Below are 14,825 nucleotides of genomic sequence, written 5' to 3'. Positions count from 1 at the left end.
TTAGCACTGGACAACATCGCCTCCTGTACTCAGTGTGTTCCAGTTGCAGTGCTCTAGTATAGTTTTGTCAACAATATGAATGCCAATTATGTGAACTAAAATCATAGCAAAATATGCAATTCTGATGAAAACCAAAAATAAGACCAATATTAAAATACCTGTCCAAGAAGAAGAAGACAACACCTTAGCTTCCTTATTGAAGACAATATTGATTGAAGAAAGGCACTATGGGCATGGTAAAACCTGCCTACAGTATAATTATCTGCCTGAAGCATGCATGCATTTCAAAGTTGCTGCTCACGCATACAAGTGTTATCAGTTTAAACAGCACATAAACATTTAGGATTCAGTGCATTGTTTTGCCTCCGAGTGCTGCACGTTGTGAACGGTTATTGGGAGGGTAGAAGTGTCGAGCAGATGTTATTTTACGTCACTTCAATAGGGAACTGTTAAGGAAGATTAATAATGAAGGCCAGCTCCATGCCCTGAGAGAAGTGGGACCCAAGGAGCACAGGGGAAACGTTAAAGACGACTCCCGGTAAAGACTTGGCTGCTTTCAAAAGTAAGCTATGCCGCTGCAAATACGAATCCCTGACTGATGCATAAAGGTCTGGTCTCTTTTAAAGTAACATGAGAGCAATTTTTTTGTATTTATTGTGCAGCTAACCATATCCAGTACCTCGGTGAAATTTAAAAATGTTAACTCTGTTACAATGGTAATGATTACCGTTTACACAGTAAAATACTGTGAGCTACTGTACGTGTTAAAATGTTAATTTAGCTTGGTTTACAGATGGTTTTCTGCACTCTAGCGGTTATTCTCAAATGAACAGCCAGAAAAATTGTCCAACGTGCTTTTTTGCACACTGCCGTGTAGATCGCTCAATATTCTGACGGTTCATAATTCTGAAATGAGGGGGTCGTTTATTTTTTATTTATTTATTTATTTACAAAAACGTCAAAAGCAGTTTTCGTCATTTCCTGGTTGGACCAACGTATTAGAGAGAAAATTAATATATATAGATATATATATATATATATATATATATTGATATTATATATATATATATATATATATATATATATCACATCGTGTCTTAAATGTATCCCTTTCATGCACGACGACCTCGTATGCTGACACCAAAACAACAAATAAAAAACCTCTGTTCTAGTCATTATATGGGAGACATATAGATGACGCAAATGAATGACGACCTCATAAGAGCATGCCAAGCACTTGTTAATCCCCTGCAAAGTGGCGCTCTCGCCCACACCACGTCTCCGATTGTGGGATGTTGTTGGGATTTGTAGTCATTTCCGCTTGTCTTTAATATGCAAATAAAATGGGAATAATGGACTACAACTACCATGGTCCCATGGCGCCTCTTTGCACATGCCCGGTTTTCACAGGCAGGGGCTACCTTGTTCCATTGTTTTGCTGGCATTCTGGACTGTTTCCTCCTGTGTATATTGGAATCTACAACACGAACCATGGCGGATGAGCAGGAGATAATGTGCAAATTGGAAAACATCAAGGAAATCAGGTATGGAGCTGTTTTGATTGAATTGAATTATTTCATTGAGAAGTGTGGGGGTAGTTGAAGGGAACACAAAGTGTAGTGTTTTTTTTTTTTTTTTCACCCAACGCGATGCAATATTATTGTAACGGTTAAAGTAGAAATCTCATTGAGAATCATGTCATCTGTGTAATTGAATTATCAACAAATGATCATTTTAATCTATTATATTTAAGCGTGCATTTTGCTAATGTAACCTAAGAACGTGTAAATATTTTTTAGAAGGGAAATATAACCGTTTAAAGCAGAAATTAAATCAAATAAACACGTTTTAATTTTCACTATGCAAATAAATATCGTTAAAGTACAGTACATATGTGTTTAGTGAGTATTGCGTATTCATAAACGGTAGAATACGTGCAGGCTGTTTTGAGTAACATGTTGAAAATGACAATGTAGGCACTTGATTTGTGGCCAAAAAGGTTGGAGAATTGACAGGGACCACACACTGCGCCGCGCAGGACGGAGTGTGAAACAAACAAAAGAACTCTTCAGTTGCGGCTGGAGATTTCCAGGTGCAGTTATCTGCTCATGAAAAGACACAATGGTATCAGTTAGAGTGAAAATGACCCCTTTAGGATGCAATTCCCCCCTTTGTATAGGAATTAATTTCCCCGAGATTTACTGGGGGGGGAGGGGGCAAAATGTATAACCTTAAGAATACGCATACTTTAAAAAAAAAAAAAAAAAAAAACAGTACCGTGTTCAGCTTTCTCACCCTCCTGAAGTCACTGACACAATACCTATGGTTTGATCTGTATTTATGTTTTTATTTATTTTTATTTAGCTGTTGGGGTGTTTGTTATTGTGAAAGCTGGTGAGTAACTTGTGAACCCGTTGCTGGATTAATCTGAAACTAATCAAGGAAGCACAGCTAATTAAGAGGGGGTCTGGTAATAGGGTAATTAATTCCATGGTCAGATACAGTAAAGGGACCCTAAGCTTTGTGTTTATAGCTAGTTGACGGGTGGAAATAAGACTCATCGATTAGCCACAAGTATAGGTAACACACTCAGCTGCGTTCTATTGAACGCATAGTAAAACCAGGAATGGATCAGACTGCTGTACAATGGGAGTCTTATTAAAATCCCTGTTAGTTGTGTTAACAAACCTTATCTAATTCGGTTGAACAGTGAACCATGACCAGCGTTCTCACCAGTCCACAGTGTTCTTTTACACAAAGGTGTGGCACAGTGTAGCAGGAGTGGTGAAGGAAGTAATAAATACGTTCCCGTTCATATCTGCGGTGGGGTTCATTGGGTCACGCACCTGTATGGGTATGCGTGACAGGGCAGGAACTATGCAGCTGACAGTAGTCTACTGTCACCTACAAAGCTCTGTCTATCAGAGCATGTTGTCTGTATCCATTACCAATGAGACAGACTTTAAGAGCTGGACACTGTTTACATTGCAGATGTGGCAGGGGTCCATAGTGAAGTCTGTACCTACCTGATTTTTACAAGTGTGTATAAGAGATAGCCGTGAAGTCTGCAGTGTGATGGGGGGGGGACTGAGATCCTGTTTCACAGTCCCCTACCAAATCAACCAGCTTGTATCCGTTTGCAGGTACTGCATAGAAACCGCTGAATTGTTTGCAGCAATATATCGTATGTGTTATTTTAGGGCAATCTTCTACTCCAGGTGCCAGTGCATGTTACTGTTCAGGTGCTGTCTTTAATAATAAAGGCATTGCTTCTCGTCTGGGAAAACAAAGCAGAGCTGGAAACGGCAGCTTTTCAGATCTTGTTTCAATGTCGAAATACTGGTGCTCAGACCACAGGATGCCAGTCTGTTTACAATGCAACTGGGTTCTGAATGGGGGAGGTCATTTCCTAACCACTACATCTCCTAACTCTGCACCCACTCAAGTCATTGAAAAAAATACAGAAGTTTTAGTTGTTTTAAAACAAATAAATAAACTGGAGCTAGAGCTTTTTTTGCTGCTGTGCTTGTTTGTGGTACTTGTCTTTTGAACTTTGTGCAGCGTTCTGGGATGCCTTAGTGTGAAGTTATCTATTTAAAGATACATTTGTATTGTGTGAATGCTTTGATAACCTGACATAAAAATCTGCTTTTACTGAGTGATTAGATTTCTTCCTATCGATTGTTCCTCCTTGCCTGTGTAACACCAGGTGCATGGCGAGCGCTGTGTCAGGGTTTGCTTCATTGTGTTGTGCTGTATTTTACAGAAATAAGACCATTCATATGGAGAAGATTAAGTCCCGGCTGAAGTGCGAGTTTGAATCGCTGGAGTCGGAGGAGAAGCACCTGAAGGAATACAAGCAGGAGATGGAGTTGCTGCTGCAGGAGAAGATGGCTCACGTGGAGGAGCTGCGCCTCATTCATGCCGACATCAATGTGGTGCGGAACGAGGGAGCAGGGAGAGCGATTGCCCTGAGGAGAGGCAGGACCAGGGGAGGGGGAGGGGCAGTGCACGTTCTTAAAATATCACACAGACCATTACCAGTGCTGCGTTTCCCTCCAGGGCTTGATTCTAATATAATAAAGAGAATCTCTGTGCTGTTCCTGTATCAGCTTGAGCACAGGCTGTGTGTAATTCCAGCAGGGCTTCCCAGCATTCCAGTGGTGCTATTTCAGGTGACTGGCCACTCAAAGGGCCTGTGCAGATGACATGTCTGCCTTCGTTACCATCTCCACCCACAGGATGCACAAGCATGACAGCATTTTGCCTTAAACACTATTTTTTATTTGTATTTTTAAATGGAGATTGGCGGCTGGCATTTGCAGTTTTTAACCTTTTCTTGTAAGAGATAACACTGTGTCGGTTTCTATTCCCTCCAGATATCACAGTGACTTGGGCAGGAATCATGCAATGTAAATAAAACAATAACACTTTAAAATAATAGCTGCAAATTCATAATGAGATCCAACTGATTACTACAGGAATAACACCAGAATATCTGCTGCACTTCCTCTCAGTTCTGAAGTCATTAGTTTTGAAATCAGCCTTGTTAATTCATGAGGATTTAATTGCCTGTATTCATTAATGTTCCTTTGTTACATGATGTTGATCCCATGTATAAGGCATGCATGAATTAAGACTTCTCATAATCCCCTGGTGGACGAGTTAGGGGGTGTCATATTCATCATGAGTAATTAAATCCACATCAATTAAACGTTTGTCATTTCATTTATTATGACACTTTCCATTTCTGGTGTTTTGCAACATGAACACGGGTACCATCTTTCATGAAATGCTTTGCTGGAACTCCTCCCTCCTTTCTGTCCCCCAGATGGAGAACACTATCAAGCAGTCGGAGAGCGACCTGAGCAAGCTGCTGGAGTCGACGCGGCGCCTTCACGAGGAGTACAAGCCGCTGAAGGAGCACGTGGACGCGCTGCGCTTGACCCTGGGGCTGCAGAGACTGCCGGACCTGTGTGAGGAGGAGGAGAAGCTGTCGCTCGAGTGAGTCTGCTGCAATATTCACTAGCCTGGCCCGCACTGACAATATATTCAAACCAGTAACAGAAATAAAAAAGACCAGAATGCAGCTGGGTACTGTATAATTAAAGGTTAGCCCTGCTCCCTTCTGGGCCTCTGGGAACTAGACTACCTGCGGTTGTGTCCCGCCTCCTCTCATTGTCTTGTGTTCTGATTGGTGCAGCTACTTTGAGAAGCAGAAAGCGGAGTGGCAGACAGAGCCTCAGGAGCCGCCCATCCCCGAGTCTTTGGCAGCTGCTGCCGCCGCCGCGCAGCAGCTCCAGGTGGCACGGAAACAGGACACGAGACAGACTGCCACCTTCAGACAGCAGCCGCCACCAATGAAGGTACTGCATAGGAACGCTCTGCTTTAAGGAGGCCCAGCTTATTGCGATGATCTCTTTAATGGTTTTACGAATCTCTTAAAAATGTTAGCTATGACAACCATTGCTGGTTATTTTGAAGGCGTTTGTACAATGCTTGTGCTATCTGAAATATGTCGGATTGACCTAACACACTGCTTGAGGCTGATATTTTTATAACTGGGTTTACAACCAATTTTAATTTTTTTTTGTTTTTTTTTGTTAAAATCGTAAAACCAAGCGGAACACATTAATGTACACTGAACTGTTGAACTGAACTTTGCTGTCAAAAGTGATATCAGTATTTGTAATGAAAACAATCTTTGTATACTGGAGCCTTTCTTTTTGAAGGTATAATGTGTGAAGAGTGACAGAATTAATTTTGTAATTCTGACATTAATTAGTTTGGTAGGGTGGGATGTTGAAAATGTATAAATGGCAAAAGTAAATGTGCTTTTCATTTGAAATGGGTTAACTTGGCAGGTGAGGGGTAATGAAAGATAATGAGAAATCTGTGTGGTGTGTTTGTGACTGATGCTGTTCTCCCATTATGGCTGGCAGGGGTTCAGTAAGAGATCGTGTGAAGCTTGCAAAGTGTCTTAATTGTACTTGAACACAGATCTCCACCTGTCCCTTCAGTGTTACGAAGGTGGTCGTGTCATAGATGTGTGTGTGATTGAAAATGTAATGATTGACGGCAGTGTTACAGAATGACGATTCCTTCAGCATCACACAGTAAAAGGTTGATTCACGAGACGCTGAAAATCAACCAACGAAAAAAATTATGCAGTTTGTTTTGCATGCTGTAGTTGCCTTTTTTAAATCATTTTTATCCAAGAACTTTGCTTTTAGTTACCCAGATGTGTATAGAAGAAGCTAGGCAGGAATCATGTGAAGAAGTTTGTGGTTTCTTTTATGTCCCGTCGCTTTGATGTGAACAGTACCTTGGCTTCAGATACAGTGTGTAATAATGGAAGTATCCAGGTTCGTATTGCGCACGCGAATTAACACATTGAAAAAGGCAGTCCATCTAAATGACAAAAGAGCGATAATCACTTTGGCACAATCACAGTGGGGGAAGAGAAAGGATCCCGAACCACAACAGGATAAAACCTTGCTGCTGTTAAATCTGCATTGTGGAGAACGCTACCTTTTTGATTTTTCTTTTTGTTTAAACCAGGCTTGCCTGTCCTGCCACCAGCAGATCCACAGGAACGCGCCAATCTGCCCTCTGTGCAAAGCCAAGAGCCGCTCACGCAACCCCAAGAAACCCAAGAGGAAGCAGGACGAATAGGAGCAGAGATACGGGGCTGCATTCATTAAGAACTCACCCCGCTGCTGAATGTGCACCATGTCTTTGTGAAGCGAATACTGAATTGGTAAATCTACAGAAGCTGCACAAACAGCTAACGTGCACACAGGAACTCTGATTATGGGGTTAGTTATTTAAAGCTTTTTAACATCCGTCTATGTTGTTTTTTTAAAAAAAAAAAAAAAAAAAAAAAAAGCTGGTGTTATCTTAGAACCGTAGTTTATGCTCTGTGGGTGCAGCTGCTGGTAATATTATTGTGCGAGACTGAAGCCCTGTCTTGTGTTGGTTAAACACTGGGGAAATATTAATTAGCTTTGTTTTTTTTTGTTTTTTTAAATATATATTTAAATATGATGTAAGCACATTTTTTTTTTTTTTTTTTTTGTAATTGATTTTGGAGAAAATGTTTCATGGTGCTATTATTATTTTTTTTTTAATATTACAATTTTATGTACTCAAGTGGATTTAAGAAATTGATATTTGTATGAAGGGAATACCAGTGTATATGTAAAAGCATACATGTACCAATCAAAATAGTGCTGTGTTGGTTATGAAGGACCAGTGTCCTCCCATCATGCTGTCTTTTTACTGATGTAGTAACTGCGTACATGCCAAAACATTTCCACGATTCCATTATGAGACTGTTAAAGGCAGCATTGTAAGTAGACATTGTGCTGTGTGGAGGTTGTAGTATTAAATGTCAAGGACCAAGGATTAAACTGTATCCAGAAATAGTACTTTTGTGCGTTAAGAACTATTTTTTACTTGAAGCAAAATGCCTCCTAATATACCAGATATGTTACCCTACCCTAAAGCTCGTTCACATGCATGGAGTTTTTATAAGAAGTGTAAGAATGGGGAAAATAGTATGTTTAAACTTAAGCTAACGTTTGCTTAGGTCAAGCTAATCACATGCTTATTGACACAGTATAATATGGAAGTGTTATTCGGCCACAGTAAACAGCAAAATAACTTAAGTGTTACAGGAAAGTACTTCCATGCAAAGTGTGCCTCAACATATTCCAAGCTGGGAGCCAAAGCTCTAGCACAGTTCAATTAACACTTCTATTGACACACACTAAGGCCATAAAGTTGCTATGCAATGTTGCTCAGCACAGGATTACCTGTAAAAACAGCTCCCCATCAATTCAAATAAGAAGTCAAATACTCATTTTTATTTTTCAAAGCAATTAATCAGTTTCAGATGTTAACTAACCTGTAAACACAATATTTCAGTGTAGCCAATGATCTCTAATACAGCAAACACATTACCAATACAACAGCTTTTTTTATTTACCACGCAATTCAACAATTTCCATCACGTGAATTCTTTCAAACACCTTTTCTTTTTTCAATATTATTACAATGACATCAGAATGAAACAAACTTAGTACAGGTGCTTGGATTAATTCAAAAATGACGGTGCCACTGTAACCATTCCAAAAGTTATGGCTGTGCCATAGACTTTGAATTCAGACCAGGGTGTGTAGCACTAGGAACAGCAGCACACCACCGTTGGAATGAGATACAGGCCTGAATTAAATCCAAATTACGGCTGTGCTTCAGCCAAGTACAGCTATAGCACCGCCATACGCTTCGATTGAATCAAGGCCGCTGTTTGTTCATTCAGTCATCCAGCTCCCCACGCTGCATGGCGTCTTGGTACGACTTGCCCCCCTCCTTCTCATCGGGTATGATCTTGATGAGGTCGTCGATGCGCAGGATGGTGATGGCGGCTTCAGTGGCAAACCTGATGCTTTTGGTTTTGACGAGTGTGGGCTCGAAGACCCCCGCCTGCTTGTTATCTCTCGGCTTGCCGTTCACAAGGTCCAGGCCAATCCTGCAAAGAAACCACACGTTTCAACTGAAGACCCAGAATGGAATTTGAGAAGGAGTTTGCAAGCACACGCAACATTATGAAGGGCCGCTTATAACAGGAGTTTAGAAACCCAAGCCTCATATGCAGCAGGCTTACCATTTGAAGTGTTTACTCTCTGGATTAATCTGGGCCTGGTTGTGGAATGCCCTCAGTTTGGCCACCAGGTCAGTGGCGTCCTGAGCAGCGTTGACGGCCAGGGTCTTCGGAATGACTAGGAGTGAGTGGGCGAATTCCGCTATGGCCAGCTGCTCTCTGGAGCCCTGCAGAGTAACGCAGCACACGTTTACTATTCCTTCTTAGCATTTAATGGCTTGGGCTACTCAGTTTTCACCACTTAACTGACGACACTGTAGTATACCCCGTGCAGTCACTGTGCACAATTATAGATACAATTATATAATAATTATAAAATAGATACATGGATAACACTTTTTTTGGCAGGTCAACTTACTATTTAAACTACCTCTAAAACAAAACATAATATTTTGGCATCACTGTATATTTGTAACTTAAAAATGTGAGAAGTGGTTCTATGAAAACAGCAGTTTGTAAAATTTCTGTTCACCCTAAAACATAATATTTCGATTTAAATATTATGATCAGTTTTAAATGGCATCACTCAACATGCTAGTTCTCCGCTGCCAAGAGTATATACACATGTACCAAGAACAACATTAGCATTCACATTAAGGCAACAAATCTAAAAGGTTCCTTGAAAAGTTGGAAGTGTACGTGCCATGGTCGTGGCGAAGTTCTCCAGGTAGATTGAGAGCGCGGCCTCCACGGCACCCCCTCCCACCACGATGGATTTGTAACTTAAAAACTAATTCAGATGATATTCAAGAACTGGACGTGAACGAACTTCTTAATCAGGATGAGTTCATCATCACAGATGACCTCCTGCACCACCTCCTCGGCCTGCCCCAGCAAGGTAGCGTCGAAGCTCTCCTCTCCCTCCAGGTTGACCAGCGTCGAGCACAGAGTGGCTGAGTAGCACACAAGAGAGCGGAGTTACACACCATTGTGCTTCACCTAGACATAAACCAGTATATACGCCCACATACCACCCACACTCAACATGGACAACCTACGCCAGGGGTAGACAATAATGGTCCTAGTGGTCTACTCCAGGTCAAGTTAGATGATTAACTACTTCAGGTCCTGGATGGAGGTTTCATTGGTTCAACGAAACAATTTAGAACAGGGTTTGGAGAAAAAGACCAGGAGTGGGACGGGCCTCCTGGACTGCGACTGGCCACCCCTGAACTATGCCAACAACAATTTACACAGGATAGTAAGAACACAACATAAGAGGAAAATATTCCAAGATACAACAACCCGAGGCGTCCCAATCACCTTGAGGTCAGAGTGTGTGGCTTACCCCCAGATGCCTTAGCAATCCTCTTGATGTCTCGCTTTAGGACCCTCCTCACTGCCATGGCACCTGCTTCCACGAAATACTTGAGGCAGATGTCATCAATCCCTCCTGTGGTCAGAATCACATTGGCCCCGGATGCTAGGATTTTCTGAACACGCTCTTTGGTGATATCAAACTCCCTGCACCGTCCAGAAAGAACAAACTGATCAAAGCGCAGCAGAGTTTCAACTTGCAGGGAATACACATGCCAGTACAGATCATCACGTTTCTAGCCTTTCAGCATCTTAGAACACATACCTACATGTTTCAATAGATTAGGAATCGGGTAGGATTATAAGCAACTCAATGATAGACATGCTCTGAAGCTTTGTCACTCTTAATGCCATGAACTTTAAGGAGAAAAGTTTGAATTTAAGGCAGCTGCAGTATGCTGGACTGTTGGGTCAGTAGGTTCATACCTCTGGCGAATCTGATCAAGTTTCTCCGGATCAGAGATGAGAACCTGTACTCCCAATTTCATCTTGGTTTTCTGCAGGCTGAAATCCAGACAGGCTATCTTTGCGTTGGTAATTTTCTTGAGCATCGCTATGGAAGTAAAATGTAACATTCATTGAGAGTTAAAAGATGTCTTATACTTGGTTCTCTTAAACACGCACACAAAAAACACTGAATATCATTAACAACTTTCACTTTAAAACAGAGTAGCACTAACCCTGGACTTGCTTACCAAACATTAGGCAGTCAAAGAGTAGCGATACTCAGGGTCTGCAATACCAGCCTGCTATTTATGGTACTGTGATGTGTATGCTATGAATCAAGGCTAGCCTTTTAAGCAGTCATTAGTTTCCAAAAAATGTCTTTTGCAGGAGGGGGTGGAGTCACTAGTGGACAGCTTTGTTCTACAGCAGCCTTTTCTGCAGTCACTGAGAATAAGCACAACATGTATGCAGGGCAGGATTCTGACTGTGTGCTACCTACTGAGCAAAACTTTAAATAATGACTCACATCTGTACCACAGCTGGCCTTTAAAACAGAACTAAAAAAAAAAATAGCACAACACAGCAGCTTTAGTGTTTGAATGTCACTCTTTTTGCACGAAAGATTAGCCTTGTTTAACTTTCCAAAGCACAGAACCATGCCAGCCACACCAAGAAAAGGTTTTTGCAAGCGTTTCGAAACCCCCCTTACCTTGCGAGCCCACGGTGCAGTTGATTGCATAGCCATTGATCAACATGCTCTCCCTCTGACTGCGTCCATGTGCCTTCAGCACGTTCACAGAGTTGATGGGGTAGTGAGCCACTCCCCTGGAATCAGTGAACTTCACTGCGATGACTGCGTCCACCACCATGTTAGCAAAGAAATCTGCATCAGTAGCCAAAGGTCAAGGTGAACAAAGAGTCTGAATGAATGCATTCTCGTACTGCGCCCAGATTAATAACAATGAAAATCACCAAGTCCACCCCTCCACCACTGCATACATCCAAACCTTTACAAACTGTTCTTATCCTGTATTAGGGTTAGTAACATCTCTACTGGATCTCTTATGTTAAAGATCCCCTTGTTCTTATGGGATTTTGAGAGATGCAGATTTTTCAAAAGTACCTTAACTTCCTGTGCTTGTAACTCCCTCTGGCTGACCATCTGCACATGACCATACCCCAAAAACAAAATACAATACACTCAAATATATGAAATAAGACCATGTGTTGCTACTGAGCACCCCTTTAGTCCAAGCAGTTTCTTACTCGTTTAACCTTACTGTTGTCATTTCCTTTCATAGAAATTGTGCACACAGCATACTGGAGCAAACCGTTTTAACAGACCTGGTCCCAATGCTTCACAAAAGGATATGTCCCGATGATTTTAGAAGACATTGATGTCTTTGCTGTGCTGACCAGACCCTCTCTTCCCAGCTCGTCTGTGTTTATTGTCAGGTTTTCATTAATGAATCTGACCGCTTCCCTAAAACAAAAACAACCAAAAAAAATCAGCTAGAGTTCTAGAAGAATGCTACATTCTTAACTAAACCATATTCTACACCACACATACGTTTTTGCATTCCGCTGATTTACTAATTGGGGGGGGGACACCAGCAATGCTGACTCGGTATACTGATAAATATAAAGGTTAGGGTCAATCCATGAGACGTTACCGGAAAATTCACATGCCAGCCCCTCAGAATGACATGACGTACATGCTGATGGTAATTTCAACCACTGACCTGCACTGATCTTCTGTCCCTGTGATCTGTGCTCCTGAGATATTAGTTGACATTCACCACTATTGAACTTACTTGCATGCCAAACGATACCCGGCAATGATGCTCGTTGGGTGGATTTTCTGTGAAACCAATTCGTCTGCATTTTTCAGGAGCTCAGCAGCCAGTATAACCTACACACAAAGTTTTCAGCTTTAATCATACATGTCAGCGTCCCTCCCAATTCACATATTTGTTATCCAGAATGTTATGGCAAAACACTGACAATACTGAACAACTATAAAGTATAGCAAACAATAAATCAGGCTTGGCTAGAGCCAGTAAAGTAATTCCAACCATACTGTGGGGTTCAAGGGTAATTGTTATCCGTTGAGAAGATGTGATCCTGATCACAACCTGCTTGTTTCTTTGTGTATTCTCAGGCTGGGTCCCAGTTAAAATGAAGTCGTGAGCGAGCGTGTCTCCGTGTCCTAGTTAAAGGGGAGTCGTGAGCGAGCGTGTCTCCGTGTCCTAGTTAAAGGGGAGTCGTGAGCGAGCGTGTCTCCGTGTCCTAGTTAAAGGGGAGTCGTGAGCGAGCGTGTCTCCGTGTCCTAGTTAAAGGGGAGTCGTGAGCGAGCGTGTCTCCGTGTCCTAGTTAAAGGGGAGTCGTGAGCGAGCGTGTCTCCGTGTCCTAGTTAAAGGGGAGTCGTGAGCGAGCGTGTCTGTGTCCCAGATGGCCTATGGATGAAGAGGCTGAGTCATGGTCACGTACCACTGATGTGGTCCCATCCCCAACCTCCTTGTCCTGGAGCTGGGCCAGTTCACAAAGCACCTTGGCTGCCGGATGGTCAACCTCCAGCAAGCTCAGGATTGTGGCGCCATCATTTGTAATCGTAACATCCTGAACGAAAAACAAAATCACCATCAAACTCAGCTGAAAGATATTAGGACCCCCAATTGAGAAGAACACACCCCTACCCTTTGTATTGCACAGCACCCCCAGACTTCCACAATTACATGCATATCTGTGTGTGAAAAATCAATAGTAAAACTAAGTTCTGATTATTAGGATATGGGATGTGCATTTCCAAGTCACTCACCCCAATGTCATCCACCAACATCTTGTCAAGCCCCACAGGTCCCAAGGAACTCTTCACAATGTTGGCTATAGAAGCTGCAGCCATAACTAAATAAATGAGGGTGGGAAATTAACACCGCAATACAGAATGTACAGTGCCATTTAAAAACTGTTAACAGAGTTAAACAGGCAAAATTAAAGTTGATCAAAACATGATAATGAAATAGCTCATATTAATATACTTGATTTTGTAATATTTGTCCTATTAATAATTTACTCCTCTACATATCAGACATGCAGCGAAACGGATGAAGTAAAGCCTGTTTTATTACTTGGCATGAGCAGTCTGGTATGGAACGCTGCAGAGCTGATCACGTGACTAGCGCACTCTCCTTCAACGCTGCTACGCACTTGCAATAGAGCAAAATCAAACCAAACGAACAACTTCCATTAATCTAAACGTAGTTTTAAACTAAAAGTAAACGTCTCTCTCATTCTTCAACGACTCTGTTGAAACTAAATTAAACAAGAAAACAGAGTAATTCAGATTAAGGGACTTGTACCATTTTGTGCTAGCATTAGTCTAACTTACTGTACTGTAGTGCAAGGGAATAATATTGAACATTTTGAAGTTAAGAGTTCTATTAAAATAGAACCGCATGGGAAAAACGACAACAGGCCTTTCGCAAAAATGAAGCATCCTTTGTCGTATTTTTTTTTTTTTTTTTGATGCGTCATCTATGCATTTTTTAATTTTATTTTTAAAACAAACAAAAGCATTTGACATCCAACAAACTTCTTGATGCGTAATGTCTATTGCAATGCCCTCGGTTATACAGTCTGTAATTATTACAAGAGCTGAAATGTTTTAATTTGTATAATATATAGATTATTATTGTCAATGTAATTTTTGCAAGTGAGACACGCCTCAGCATCGCTACTGTACCTGTTTGCAGGCTGGTGATGTACGCATTACTAATAAAAACAAAAGCATTACTTTACCATTTTCACCGCGCACTGAAGAGCCAGTCGATCTGTGTCCCATGACACTAAGCAGCCCTGGACCAAAAAGAGACATTTTTATCTGACCTGATGCCTTTAGGGGTACTTAACAATATTCAGTGCAGTTGCAGAGCTAAATTATCTTCAGCGTTGATCAGTCTGTTCTAGAACTTGCATGGACCGCACTGCCTTAAATAGTGACGTAGCCTTACAGATAGGTAGTCTGACCAATGCGGCAAGCCGAGAAAGTCATGACACGGACGCCATTGTGGCTCCATGACTAACATCGGCACGGTGTAGTAAATTATAGGAAATTTAGAGCCAATATGGCGAACTCGTGGGTGCAGTTTCAAGTGTTGAAAAAGGCGTGGTTATTTGTGCCACATTAAACACAATTTATGTACTTTTGTTTAGGTGGGACAAACTTGCATTTCTGTACGAATGTATGTATTTATTTATTTATTTTAATATAGCTTAGCTATAAAAACAACGGCATTATATCAACAACTAACAAAACTGCAGTTGCACAGCCTGGTCAAAAGGACTGCCTCCCTACACACACTACTTTTTAGAAGTCATACCTATAAAAAGATAAATA

General features: G+C 41.5%; 1 protein-coding gene and 1 pseudogene across 1 annotated transcript; one reads left to right on the top strand and one right to left on the bottom strand.

Annotated features, from left to right (window-relative positions):
- Positions 1 to 1,393: 1,393 nt before the first annotated feature.
- Positions 1,394 to 7,430, top strand: LOC121318922 (zinc finger C4H2 domain-containing protein-like). Its single transcript, XM_041256123.1, has 5 exons — positions 1,394 to 1,544; positions 3,767 to 3,938; positions 4,832 to 5,004; positions 5,204 to 5,366; positions 6,562 to 7,430. Exons 1-5 carry the CDS (start codon positions 1,492 to 1,494, stop codon positions 6,673 to 6,675), a joined length of 675 nt encoding a protein of 224 aa, XP_041112057.1. The 5' UTR covers positions 1,394 to 1,491; the 3' UTR covers positions 6,676 to 7,430.
- Positions 7,431 to 7,846: 416 nt separating this feature from the next.
- Positions 7,847 to 14,421, bottom strand: LOC121318920 (annotated as a pseudogene).
- Positions 14,422 to 14,825: the final 404 nt, after the last annotated feature.

Source organism: Polyodon spathula, chromosome 7 (assembly GCF_017654505.1).
Source record: "Polyodon spathula isolate WHYD16114869_AA chromosome 7, ASM1765450v1, whole genome shotgun sequence".
Lineage (NCBI taxonomy): Eukaryota > Metazoa > Chordata > Actinopteri > Acipenseriformes > Polyodontidae > Polyodon > Polyodon spathula.
The sequence above is the reverse complement of the archived record's forward strand: the minus strand, read 5'-3'. Positions and strand labels throughout refer to the sequence as shown.